Below are 14,072 nucleotides of genomic sequence, written 5' to 3' on the forward strand. Positions count from 1 at the left end.
AATCACCATATTTCAGTAGGATCACTATTAGATAGATAAATTATTATGTTCTCTCCACCTAAAATATGGTGATTTACTCTAATCTGAATCTTTTTGGTTTTATTTACTCGGATTAACTCTTATCATCTTTAGTAGGTGGGTGTTAAACTTTAAACTAATTATTTATAATAAGAAACACAAAATGTAATTAATCTATACTACTCTTAAAACCATACTACCAAAAAAAAAGTTGATTTCATCCTAACTCATCGATTATCATACAAAAGCTCAAACCGCCACAATTTCATTTCAACTTTAAATCCATTCTATTCTTGATCCTCATTTTATATTTTTTTTTTCTATCCATATGAGTCACGAAGGCAGTATAAAAAAAAGAAAAAAGAAAGAGATTCGAACCTGTAACCTATCGCTCACAGCACCTCTAATAACTAGGTCAAGACATCCCTAATATCCTCATCCTATATGTATTATGGAGTTTTAACACTTTAACTTACCTTAACCCTCTTTACTCTTGAGTCTTCAACCCAACATAAACATGTAAAAAAACAATGACTTTAGCCTTTAGGTGTGTGTGTGTGGAGGGCCCCCACCACCTCAAACACCTCAACTCTTATTACCCACTTACACTATCCACCTGCCACCCTACCTTCCTCCGTCCTAGGCGGGCCGTTCCTCTTTTATCCCTTTTACCCTCCCCACCTTCTTCCCCAAAATCCCCCTTTTTTTTTTCTCTCTCTCTCTCCTCCAATGACCTCCTCTTCTCCTCCTCCACATCTTTCCTCCGATTTCATGGACCCACCTTTAGGCGTCCCTCTTCTCTTACCACCACCTCCACCACCACCACCACCACAACCACCTTCATCTCGCCGTCTTCCTCCGCCGTGTTGGACACCCGACGAAACTTCCGCTCTTATCGACGCTTATCGTGAAAAATGGTACTCACTCCGTCGTGGAAACCTCCGTGCTGCTCATTGGCAAGATGTTGCTGATGATGTTCATCGTCGTTGTCCTCATGTTGTTCTTCCTAAAACGGCTGTTCAATGTCGTCATAAGATGGAGAAGCTTCGTAAACGTTATCGTACTGAGCTTCAGCGTGCTAAGTCTATTCCTCATCATCGATTTTCGTCTTCTTGGGTTTATTTTTATAAGATGGATTCTATGGAGAAAGGTGATGATGCTGCATCTTCTTCTCTTATTTTAGCTGATGTTAATAATAATAATGATAATAATAGTGTTTCTACTGTTGTTGTCGCTGCTAATCATCATAATGATGCGGTCAATCATGGATTTGATGATGTTGATGATGATGTTGATGGTGATGGTGATGATGGTGGTGATTGTGATGATGTTGATGATGAGGATTATAGTGTTGGTGGTTCTTTTAAGAGGAATGGGTTGAGGATTCGGATTGCTGGGAATTCTAGGAAAAGTTATGCCGGATTTGATGAAAATCCGAACCCTAACCCTAACTCTAATTCTAACTATAACCCTAATTGCAACATTAAGTTTCGGCGTCAGATGATGTTGAGGTGTAATAATGAATTTGCGACACCGCCAAAGTATGAGGAAGGAGGGAGGTATAGGAATGGAGTTTTGAGGAATGGGAGTAATGGTGGAGGTGGATCTACTTCAGGGATGGGGTTGGGGATGGGGATGAGTGTGATGGCGAAGAAGAAGAGGAGTGTGTTGGGGAAGAGAGAGAGGGAGATGCAGAGGGATGGGGAGAAGGAGAGGGATGGGGAAAGGAGTGGGGGAGATAAAGCGACGATGGCGATGGTGGAGGCGATACGAGTATTGGGAGAAGGGTTTGTGAGGGTGGAGAAGATGAAGATGGAGATGATGAGGGAAACAGAGAGGGTTAGGATGGAGAATGAGATGAGGCGTACTGAGATGATTCTTCAGTCTCAGCAACACATTGTTGAGGCTTTTGCTAAAGGATGGGCTGATCTAGTTGTTAACAACGACGATGATGACAATGATGACAAGAACAACAACAAAGATGCCTCTTCATGAATGCTAATATACCCATTGAATCAATACAATACAATCCCTGGTAAAATTAGAGTTTTTTTAAAAGGTGATTGAATTTGTTAGTATAGAATCTGGGGAGATTGAAAGAGAGTTGTATGTTTGGGATATTATGCATTTTGTAGTAAGATAGATGCTCAAAGAGTATAATTGTGAATTTTTTCTCAGATTAGTTAGTTTTTGATTTGGAATTTGGAATTGCTCCATATCATATGTGTGTAGATTTGTATTGTTTAGTGTAGTTTTTTACTAGCTGTTAATCTGTAACCTAAATTGTGAAACGATTTAGATCTGATTTCTGGTGTTAACTTGCTCAGTTTGCTTTGAATCTTGCTATTAGAATTTTGTTGATAATCTGTCTTTGGAGAAACATTGTATAGCTTTGCATCATGTGAGATGGCTTGAAAGAAGTTCTCTTTTGTCAGCCTTAAGTATTTGGATTCGTTTGCAGCTTGTCCACAGAGGTTTTAGGTATCGATTTTGGTCTGCTTCTATTCTTTTTTCCATTTTATTGACCAAGGGAATCAATGGAAGCCTGAAAAGAAATGGTCTTCCATGGTCGAATGTTTGAGTGTTGTTCGAAGCTCTGTATTGTTGTTAGGCTAACTGGTCATGATGAATGAAACCTGGTAGATCGAGGATGTCTAAGGACGATTTTGGTTGAGACTCGAGAAATGAAGCTGTCAGGCTAAGTGTAGATTACTAGATTGTACAAAAACTGTTACCAGTTGTGTTTTACTAATGTAGCTGATGTTAACCTCAATGTAACTTTTGATTCTAGACTCTTAATGTAACTTTCTGATTCTTGAATCTCAATGTTATGCCTTTTTGTCTTTTGGAGGTCAAAGATGTTCAATGGAACAATGGTATGGCTTTTTTCAATCATCAGAAAAATCAAAAGCTAGCAGAGTTATGTGCGTGCAGGTTCATGCTCTAAAATTATTGTTGATTGAGTTTCGCATAGTTTGGAGAATGAAGATTATTAGTGCTTTTCTCATAATTGTTGACAATGGGTGGTAAAGGAAGCCCGAAACAAGATGGTTTACATCTTAATTGGCTTGTACTAGCAATTTGAGCACTGGTAGATAGGGGAAGGTTAAGGACGACTTCTGCATAGGAAGGCCATTTTTTTTGATATCATGCCCTACGAGTAAGTCCCCAAAAGGACCCGTGAGAAGCCTTTTGCACCAAGCTAATTTTTTTTGATATCATGCCCTACGAGTAAGTCCCCAAAAGGACCCGCGAGAAGCCTTTTGCACCAAGCTAAGGAATGCAAAACTCGGCTTGGATCAAGGATGGGAGATTCGTCACTGATTCGAATTCAAATAATGGCCTTTCTGTTCCTTTTTCTAGTATGCCGCTCCACCTGCAAGGAGCGAGAAAACAAATTATCCGATGATTGGTTAATTAGTCTTAAATTCAGATTTTAACGTACTTAATATAATGGATCCAGCTACATGGTAGATATTTGATCGAGGAAAATCTACAGTCTAACACACTTGTGTGTTGATTGTAAAAAAATGTGGCCAGTTTTTGAGGTCAAGTCAAGGATATTCAATTGAACAATGGTCTTGTCACAAAATGAATAATTTGTACAAAAATGGCCCATGCAGGGGTCGAACCTGCGACCTTGGCGTTATTAGCACCACGCTCTAACCAACTGAGCTAATGGGCCTTGATGCTAATAAATAACCACCAGTCTTTACATAACTAATTTTGATCAAAATCTAATAAATGACCACATGGTGAAATGGCCTATGCAGGGCTCGAACCTGCGACCTTGGCGTTATTAGCACCACGCTCTAACCAACTGAGCTAATAGGCCAATATACTATTCATTTTATACTCTAGATTTTCGTCAGTTGAGCTTGCTTATACTAATATATTGGATATCTACTGATCAACGTTTATGATGATGGACAAACTAATAGTATTAGATTGATTTTAGAAATAATAAAACAGATCCAGAACAATATTATATTATAGTTATATTCAAATTACAACTCAAGAATCAGCCTGTTTTACCTAGTAATTCATAAAGTGGTCAAATTTTTGCTCACAATTATTCCCAATAGTTTTGTGCTCGATGGAGTACAAACTTTGCCCATAATTGTATACTGGGTTGTTTGTCTAAATTCCAATGGTAAGATAACATATTTTGACAACTTCAGCAACATCATGCAAATATGTCATTATAGTCATTCTGCCCTTTACATTCGTGCTTCGTCGCCCTGAGGTCGAAGGATATGCTTACAAAGTTCACAAAAGAAGAGAGCCATGAATTGATGTGATAAGCTTAACAATCCACAGAATATTATTCGACATTAAACAGCGAAAATGCACACGAATGAAATCATGTCCAGCACAAAAATTAGAAATGCAATTACAAATTCAATGATAAAGATAGGGATAGTACACCAGAGTAGTAAACAGTACAAGCACAGTCAACAGATGTACAAGCCGGGGAGAAGAATCTAAGTAGTTTAGAGGAAGTAGGTTATCAGATACCAAACTGGGAAGACCAGCAAAAGGATTATGCCTACAGTGTTTGATACGCCGTTAGCCCTAGTGAAGGAGTTCCTAAACCCACCTGAGGCCCGAATGTGTTCTTGCAACAAGTAGGCCCCAATCGCTAAACATACTATTGCGCCGACCAAATGTCCACGGAAAGTGTAGGCAATCAGATCAGGAGCCACCACTATGATGAGAATGATAGCACCTGGGAGTTCCAGCCAATCTGCAGAAACCATCAAGTGTTGGACATCAGCATGAATTTCCACCAATAAGTAGAACTCGTAAATGTTTACAATTCGGACATAAGTGAAAATGATCTCAAAACTAACACGGGTGAATGTAAATGTCCACTGAGAGATGGGGGAAGGGGAGGAATTACGATAACAAATGCAATATGCTCAAGGTGAATTTCATTGAAGTGCAAAGCGGTTAGTCCATAGGGAACTGGGACAACATTGGAACAAACTCGGAAGTCCAGGATACTTCTCTACAGCTTTCTTCTTTCTGAGGTATTGAAGCTTGAAAGAGTCTCCTGGACATCACTTGTAACTTAGTTTAGTCTTAAATGAAAATCATGATATCAATGACCATTTGGCAACCAGAGGATGGGGGACTGCAGAAGCTTTTGTTCCAACTTCTTCTGAAGCGTTACACCAATATCTAGAATTAGTCCTTACTGCCATTTTAACCATGATACATGGCCTATAAAAAGGGCAATTATTTTTGAAGTTAGTATTAAATGGATCGAGCCATTGAGTCCTCGAATCCCTTCACGTTTGTATCAGCTCATGACTGCATGCATCTGTTTGCTAGATAGGGATAAAGCCAAGGTGCGGGCTCCCTTCCTATTTTTGCAAGACTTTGCACTGACTATCAGACTCATGATACTGTCAAAAGTCCCATATACTCTAATATGGACAGCATGTAACCCTAGGATGCTAATTATACAAGCGGAGGAACCCCCCCCCCCCCCCCCCAATATTTCTTCAAGATCTTCCAGCAATTTTTCAACTTATAATATTGCTGAGAGCAGTCAATTTTTATTCTACTGGGCAATGGGAATTAGGTGACTGAAGAAGGCTCCCTTATATATATTTAGAGGTTTTCCGTCAGCGTTCAAAATAATTACAAAGATTGAGTCGTGACATATAGAATGAGCTCTATCTACGTCACCTTTGCCCCACTATCATCTATGACTTATAAGCCAAAATGATCATCATACATTATAATTGAGGGTAGCAATTCCCCCCTCCTTGATGAATCCCATTTCTCATCTACCACAACCTCCGCTCATCTCCATTCTCTTTCTTTTTTCTTCTGTTACTCTCTTAATGCACTACACCTCAACCAAAACATGCCCTTAGTCTGATTTATGATCTCTGTTATGGGAAATCAACCTAAGGTGTAATTTTTTATATGTTCCAGCTGACCACTTTGTGCTATACTTGGGGGCTAACAATTTGTAGGCAACATTTCTCCCTAGAATTCTTTTTGAGAGATAAGCATTCATGACAGGGGGAACTCTCTGAACTAATTTTGCATCCCACACTGCAACAAATTATAGCAGAAGGTGTATTTAAGAGTAGAAACAAACCATGAAGTAATGTGGAAAGTAGACCCATAAAGAAGTTAAAAATTTCCATATCAAAGCACATAAAGAGAAAACAATGATGTCAAGAGGACTCAAGACTGAGATGGTGCATGAAAATATATACCAGGGAAGCGCTGGGGGAAGAAAAGGCGCAGTATGACAGTAACAAAAGCAATCCACATCCCAACTTGTCCCCTGCATTGCAAAGGAAATTGGTTATAAGAGACCAGTAGTTGAAGTCTAAAAATGACCTCTAAATACAAGGCTAATTTCATGTTTTCATTAACTAACCTCAGAAAGTTGAACAACAGCCCAGGAAGACTGAAGAAAATGTAAGGCACTAAGAGTCCAGTGAGGATATTTGTCTTCCAATTTGTGCGATCCAAAACCAATAGGTAGCTGCAACAAGAAATTTACATGAAATTTGAGCATTTAGCAACTCACAAAGACTAAATAATCAGGTTGCAGAATTTCTGCACTCGCTTGCACCAAAGCCACATGAATGCATGACTACAGGCTTACAGCCTCTCAAACAAACAAACAGAAAAAGCCAAATGACAACAATAATCAATTCTACCTACAAGACCATTAAGCTAAATAACAATCCATTTGTTACCGAATAATAGAGAGGAAGGACGTTTTGATAATTCCACTTATTTGGGCCGCACCCCTTTTCTCTATCTTGTTTGGTAACAAACAATTGGCTGTTTAGCCATACTCGCAAAGAAAACCAGAGAGCTACAGAATCTATCTATCCATCTCTACCACGGAACATAACACCACTCTCAATGAGCATGGATGTTCTGATGTTCATTCCACAAGTTCTTGATAGGTGCTAGTCCCTGTTCACTTCATTCTAGCGATCATAGTTTCAGGCTCCATTTGTTGAACGTAAATTTTTTTACTAGAAAACTGTTTTCCTCTATTTTCAATTTTACATTATTTGGTTTATTTTCGAGTGTAAAACCATTTTTCTTAGAAGTAAAATTGCTCTTCCAATGATGGAAAATCATTTTCCCTTCAAAATGAATGGAAAACTATTTTCCTTCCTCTTCCTTTTCCTTATCTCTCTAGTACACTCCTTTCACTACCTCCTTACTCTCTCTTTCATTTTCCTTTCATTTCATCATTTTTCTTACATGATACAAAACAATAGAAAACTAATTTTGGAATTGTATTTTCCATTGTAAATTATTTTCTGTGAAAATCATTTTACACTAAAAATCATTTTACACTGAAAATCATTTTACACTGAAGATTCTGTTAGATTGGTTGTCTTTAACCAAATTTTAATCACCTAAACACTATTCTTAAATAAATTATGAGCTAGGAAATAAATAAGAGAGTTTGATCAAAATTCACAAGAAGACCTAGTAAAAGACTCATGAATCATCATCATTTATCTCAGAAATTCTAATCTTGCAAGCTGGTCATAGTTCAAATCAATCTATAAGCCAAAAAGATTTCAATTTTCCCCAAAAAAAAAAATAAACTTCAACAAAATGAGAGAGAAATAATCAAAGGAAACAACATAGTTAAAGAAAATTCCCTCAACACAACCCATTTGAAGGTAGTCCATGAAAGTATAAAATGAAATGAACCCAGATGAGCTCTCAACAATTCAGATGAACCCATCAACTCAATTCAACTTATTTGCATCTAAATTTGCATCAAATTATAGAGAGATAGTCCATGAACTTTAAAAATTTAAACTTTAACATATTGGAGAGAGAAATAATCAAAAGAAACAACATAGTTAAAGAAAATCCCCCCAACACAACCCATTTGAAGGTAGTCTATGAAATTATAAAATGAAATGAACCCAGATGAGCTCTCAACAATTCAGATGAACCCATCAACTCAATTCAACTTATTTGCATCTAAATTTGCATCAAATTCTAGAGAGAGATAGAGAGAGAAAGTTACATGGCAGAAACAGAAGCAACCCATTGAAGAAAAGAGGTGCCAAATCCCAAACCTCCAAGTTTGATAGTATCAGAAGCAAGTTTCTTAGCAGCATTTGTCATCTCCTTGAAATCTGTGCTAATCTGATCACTCAAAACTGCATCTTCTGTCTTCATTTTCAGGTAAGAATTTCTCATCATTTTTTTTGCCTGAAATCCCAAAAAACACACAGAAAAAAACAAGGGGGGAAAATCTCTTCAAAAGAAATAAATCAGTCCCAAAAGTAATGTAAAGTTGAGAATTTATACACGAATATGCTTTTTTAAAATTGCTGCCGACCTGTAGGGTAGATGATGTGTCAAGTGTGGATGGGTCTAGAAGTCAAATAAGGAAGATATTTTATGTCTTTTTAAGTCCTAAATCATACTCCCTCCGTCCCATAATATAGTGCCTATTTCATTTTTGGTGGTCAAACTTTAAAATCTTTGACCGAATATTCTCATTTGTATATATAAAGAAACATATTCATGTAGGATCTTGTTAGATTCGTCTCAGTGTGTAGTTTCATAATATCAACTTTTTATATTTTTTATCAATAAGTAATTGAAGATATTAAAGGTCAAAGTTACGTTTTGGAGACCGTGAAAAAAGAAACAAGCACTATATTATGGGACGGAGGGAGTAGTATGTCTATAATTGCACTCTTCTACAGCTTTACACTTTATTTTTTTTTTACTGAATTAATGAAAATTCCTTGCAATTTAGTTCAGATAAATTTAGTATACATCAGTTAGTTTTCTTTTCCGATTTTCATTTAATTTCGTTCAGTTTAGATAATTAAGTTCAATTCAATTCAACTAAATTCCGTTCAGTCCAATTAAAAAAAACCTAACTACAGGAGAGGCCATGTATCAGACTATCAGCAATTGAGCCATTGAGGCCATGTATCAGCCTATCAGCAATTGAGCATCACAACATGCAGCCAAAATTTTGATGTAAATTTTTTGTGTTTGTGTAACTTTTTTTTGTGTGACTTTAAACAAGAAAAGAAAGAGGAGTAGATTGGTAAGCCACATACCCACATTGGTGAGTAGAACCTAGGTTGCACATAGACGGATACAGGTACGAGTGTAGATTCGGATACAGGGATAGAAAACGGTCAGATTTTGAAATTTTAGGAAAGGGTACGCGTACCCATACAAGATACGTATCGGATACTGGTGCGGGTATGAATACGTGACTTAGAAGAAGTACCCATGCTACATAAAGTAGAACCATACTCACTGTTTCTAGAACAAAATGGTGTTATTCAACCTAGGTGAAGAAAAAAAAAAGTATTCACATAAGTCTAAATTATGGAATTAATTCCAAAATCACTCATCAATCGATATAATTAATATTTAAATTTATTTAATATTAACACTCTTAAAACACTTATTAGCTTTTGCCTTCATATACATAGAAATCAACTAATCACTGTTAAATAATGGGAATTAGTAACTCTTTAACGACATTCCCTTATTTAGGGTGTTGTTAGTTGTTTCATCAAAATCTCAACGTAGGGCCTCATGAAGACTTGGATAAGGTTAAAATTACTTTCGTTACAACTTACTACTCCATCTGTTTCAAAATATAAGTCATTTACGTTTTACGAAAATTTGCTTTGACCACAAATATCTCTCAAATACGATAAGTAAAAATTACAAAAATTATACCGTTGGATTCGTCTTGAAAAATACTATAATAATATTATTTTTTAAAATTTTATATCAACATAAATTGAGAGTAATTAACGGTCAAAGTTCGACCTCGAACATCGTGCGTGCCTTATATTGTGAAACGGAGGGAGTAAAAGATTGTGTATGATTAACATGGTAACGTGACCTTATTTCTTGGATTAAAGAATTATTGCCACAAGATGATGATTAGCGTGGTGACACGACCTTGATAACTCGTTAATATTGATGGCAAATAATTGACGAAATTGATAAGAGATAAGGAATAAAAAAGAAAATCTATTCTACCACTTAGAGGAGTATGACATAGTGATAGAACATAACTAGTAAGACAATAGTTGCTATCACCAGCTGGCAGTCGTTGATACATTCATTTCATTTCTACACAATTTTACGTTATGTGCATCATCAGTGCATGTGTCTTGTGGGCACGTATTGAACTCTTAACATTATGAGTGAGTCATAATTCATCAATGTATGGAGTTGTTATTATTACCATTCTAAGAAGATCTTGCTTGTCCATAGTACTCATTTTTTGTTTTCTATGTAGTAGTTGTTGCCTTGTTGGTAAATGTAAGGCAAGTCCTTTTGTAAGCAAAGCTAGTGAATTGCATTGTATCATTATTACTAGCTTTATGTGTATGTTATGCATGTTAAATCATTATCGGAATTGTAAAAAAAAATTCTCGTTTTTCGTCTGTTTTTGAAATTTATAGATTGGTAGATTATGTAATTTTCTTTGTAATTAGGGGTAATTTGGATAAAGAGGGTAGACAACAAAGTTTTCAACAGTTCACATATATAATACGTAGGGATATATGACGTGATCATTTACAATTTATATAGTTTAGAAAGATAAGTGAATCTAATTAAAAAGGAAAGTGATTTTTATTGATAAGTTTTTTATTGGAAAAATACATAATTATAAAGTCCCTCATTTTTATAATGAGAAACATTATTGAAAGTGTCATACAACATAAAATAAAAGTCATTCATTTAATTGTTTTTATTGAAAGAGCTATTAAAATTCATATAGTTAGAAAGCGGATCTCTTTACCCCTTTTCTCTCTTATCTAAATCTCTTCTTTTTATCTATATCTTAAGGTGCGTTCTGTTCAACTTAAAAAATTAAGTTTCAGGTCCAATAAGTTCAGATAAGTTCAGATAAGTTGCAATAAGGTCTAATAAGTGCAATAAGATCCAATAAGATCTAATAAGGTCCAATAATGGTGCGTTCTATTCAACTTATTGGACCTGAACTTATTGGAACTTATCTGAACTGAACTTATTGAACCTGAACTGAACTTATTGGAACTTATTAAACCTGATTGGACCTGATTGGGCCTGATTCAACTTATTGGACCTGATTGAACCTGATTGGAACTTATTGGACCTGATTGACCTTATTGGACCTTATTGGAACTTATTGACCCTGATTGAAACTTATTAGACCTTATTGGACCTGATTGAAACTTATTAGACCTTATTGAACCTGATTGAAACTTATTTGACCTTATTAGACAAAAACATTGACCATGAATAACATAAATATTACCATTAACGTAAATACTACCCCTAAATTTTTATGGAATAATAATTATTATAATCTCCTTTAAAAAATAATGATTATTAATTATCTCTTATGATAATTAATTTAACAAAAAAATTACTATTTATATATTTGCCTATACATAACTATAACTATAATTATTATTATTATTATTGTTAACCTTAATTATTTGACCATGATTATAATATTATTCAATAGCAATATGAATAATCAATAATAGACAATAATACAAGTATAATGATATACATTGTGGTACTTTAATAAAAAAATTATAATAATAACATAATCAGCTAATAGTAATATGAATAATAAAATAATAGACATAATACAAATAAATAATAAAATAATAGACATAATACAATAAATAATAAATAATAGACACTAATACAAGTATAATACTATTAATCATTGTGGTACTTTAATTAAAATTCTAATAATAACATAATCCGCTAATAGTGATATGAAATTATGAATAACAAAATAGTGGACAATAATACAAATGTTTATTAAACATTGACTATTTGGACATTATTGGACCTTATTAGACCTGATTGGAACTTATTGGACCTTATTATGAGACCTGATTGGAACTTATTGCACCTGGTTGGAACTTATTGCACCTTGATTGCAATTCTGTGACTTATTGACCTTATTAGACCTTATTGGAACTTATTGCACTTATTAGACCTTATTGCAACTTATCTGAACTTATCTGAATTTATCTGAACTTATCTGAACTTATCTGAACTTATTGGACCTGAAACTTAATTTTTTAAGTTGAACAGAACGCACCCTAAGTTTCAATCAGGTGCAATAAGTTCCAATCAGGTGCAATAAGTTCCAATCAGGTCTAATAAGGTCCAATAAGTTCCAATCAGGTCTAATAAGGTCCAATAAGGTCCAAATAGTCAATGTTTAATAAACATTTGTATTATTGTCCACTATTTTGTAATTCATAATTTCATATCACTATTAGCGGATTATGTTATTATTAGAATTTTAATTAAAGTACCACAATGATTATATAGTATTATACTTGTATTAGTGTCTATTATTTTATTATTTATTTGTATTATGTCTATTATTTTATTATTTATTTATATTATATCTATTATTTTATTATTCATATTACTATTAGCTGATTATGTTATTATTAGAATTTTTTATTAAAGTACCACAATGTATAGTATTATACTTCTATTAGTGTCTATTATTTTATTATTTATTTGTATTATGTCTATTATTTTATTATTTATTTGTATTATGTCTATTATTTTATTATTCATATTACTATTAGCTGATTATGCTATTATTAGAATTTTTTATTAATGTACCACAATGTATGGTATTATACTTTTGCTCATCTTAGATTAGTAACTACTAGTATTTTATAAAATTAATTTTTTGATTTTCTATTAGTGTTTATAAAATTAAAACAACACTATTAGATATATTAGTGATGAAAGTTATGTATAGGCAAATATATAAATAGTAATTTTTTTGTTAATTAATTATCATAAGAGATAATTAATAATCATTATTTTTTAAAGGACGAATTATAATAATCATTATTCCGTAAAAAATTTGAGGGGTAGTATTTACGTTAGTGGTAATATTTATGTTATTCATGGTTAATGTTTTTGTCTAATAAGGTCAAATAAGTTTCAATCAGGTTCAATAAGGTCTAATAAGTTTCAATCAGGTCTAATAAGTTTCAATCAGGGTCAATAAGTTCCAATAAGGTCCAATAAGGTCAATCAGGGTCAATCAGGTCCAATAAGTTCCAATCAGGTCCAATAAGTTGAATCAGGTCCAATCAGGTTTAATAAGTTCCAATAAGTTCAGTTCAGGTTCAATAAGTTCAGTTTAGATAAGTTCCAATAAGTTCAGGTCCAATAAGTTGAATAGAACGCACCCTTAGTTTTCTAAAAGTAGCCAGAATTTAGAGATCTAATACACATTTTCAGACATTTTTGTAACCTGAGTAACACACTATGTGAGATGCATTATATTATAGGGCTATACTAAACCATATTGAATCATATTTATGTCTAAAATGAGTATATTATTAGTGCCTTTTAACCTATTTTTGGTTTGCAAATGAAAATATGCAAAATACTCTGCATAAGACATTTTGAGGCAGTGCGGAAGCTTTTAAGCACTCGAAAGTCATCTAAAAGGCATCCCAAGGCCTTTGGGAATGTCTTGGGTAAGAATCATAATTGGGTCCAAAAAAGTGTAGAATTAAGTAGAAATGGTCATATTTAAAGGCTATAATACATGTTTTTGGCCATTTTGGAGCCTGTATTACAGATATCATTAAAAGCATCCTAGTATTAGAGAAGACTATCTGACCACATATTGATACCTCATAATGGATATATATAGTAGTCGCCAAGCAATGTGGTGGTCCCCAACCACATAGGATTGAAACTCAAGGGATTCTAAAACCCTTCGAATGGTAACCTTTAAATCGCGCCGAACCAAATTTTAAATTGAAATATTAGTTTTAAGATGCCTTAAACCCGTCCCAAAGAATAAAAAAATCAGGCCCAAACTCGGACATTTTACAAGCTGGGTCGACCTTGATCAGCTCCAAGAGCATTGATGTGTATTGACGGTCACATGCTCTAACCCCATCGGGTACTACCTTTTGAAAGTTTCCAATAATTAACATCTTGCTTTTCCTCTTTTTATTTTCCATCCTCTTGTTTTCGCCCGAGCTTTT

General features: G+C 34.3%; 2 protein-coding genes and 2 non-coding genes across 4 annotated transcripts; 1 reads left to right on the forward strand and 3 right to left on the reverse strand.

Annotated features, from left to right (window-relative positions):
- The first annotated feature begins 493 nt into the window (after positions 1–493).
- On the forward strand, positions 494–2,356 carry LOC104904423 (hypothetical protein). Its single transcript, XM_010692667.3, has one exon. The coding sequence runs from the start codon at positions 748–750 to the stop codon at positions 2,011–2,013; it is 1,266 nt and encodes a 421-aa protein (XP_010690969.1). The 5' UTR covers positions 494–747; the 3' UTR covers positions 2,014–2,356.
- A 1,273-nt stretch (positions 2,357–3,629) lies between these two features.
- Positions 3,630–3,703, reverse strand: TRNAI-AAU (transfer RNA isoleucine (anticodon AAU)). Its single transcript has one exon. It is a non-coding gene; the product is annotated as a tRNA-Ile (tRNA).
- Positions 3,704–3,779: 76 nt separating this feature from the next.
- Positions 3,780–3,853, reverse strand: TRNAI-AAU (transfer RNA isoleucine (anticodon AAU)). The gene has a single exon. It is a non-coding gene; the product is annotated as a tRNA-Ile (tRNA).
- Positions 3,854–4,286: 433 nt separating this feature from the next.
- On the reverse strand, positions 4,287–8,317 carry LOC104904424 (cold-regulated 413 plasma membrane protein 2). Its single transcript, XM_010692668.4, has 4 exons — positions 8,060–8,317; positions 6,425–6,532; positions 6,258–6,328; positions 4,287–4,765 (listed from the first exon to the last, which is right to left on the reverse strand). The coding sequence occupies exons 1-4, from the start codon at positions 8,236–8,238 to the stop codon at positions 4,512–4,514; spliced, it is 612 nt and encodes a 203-aa protein (XP_010690970.1). The 5' UTR covers positions 8,239–8,317; the 3' UTR covers positions 4,287–4,511.
- Between the last annotated feature and the right edge of the window lie 5,755 nt (positions 8,318–14,072).

This window comes from Beta vulgaris, chromosome 9, assembly GCF_026745355.1.
Source record: "Beta vulgaris subsp. vulgaris cultivar EL10 chromosome 9, EL10.2, whole genome shotgun sequence".
NCBI classification, from domain to species: domain Eukaryota; kingdom Viridiplantae; phylum Streptophyta; class Magnoliopsida; order Caryophyllales; family Amaranthaceae; genus Beta; species Beta vulgaris.

What these genes read in the sequence shown, in the direction of transcription:
- LOC104904424 (XM_010692668.4), bottom strand. Translation starts at nt 8,238, where the DNA reads ATGATGAGAAATTCTTACCTGAAAATGAAGACAGAAGATGCAGTTTTG. An exon ending in GTTGCTTCTGTTTCTGCCAT is followed by an intron (nt 6,533 to 8,059) that starts GTAACTTTCTCT and finishes TTCTTGTTGCAG; the next exon opens with CTACCTATTGGTTTTGGATC. An exon ending in CTGTTGTTCAACTTTCTGAG is followed by an intron (nt 6,329 to 6,424) that starts GTTAGTTAATGA and finishes TTTGCAATGCAG; the next exon opens with GGGACAAGTTGGGATGTGGA.
- LOC104904423 (XM_010692667.3), top strand. Translation starts at nt 748, where the DNA reads ATGACCTCCTCTTCTCCTCCTCCACATCTTTCCTCCGATTTCATGGAC.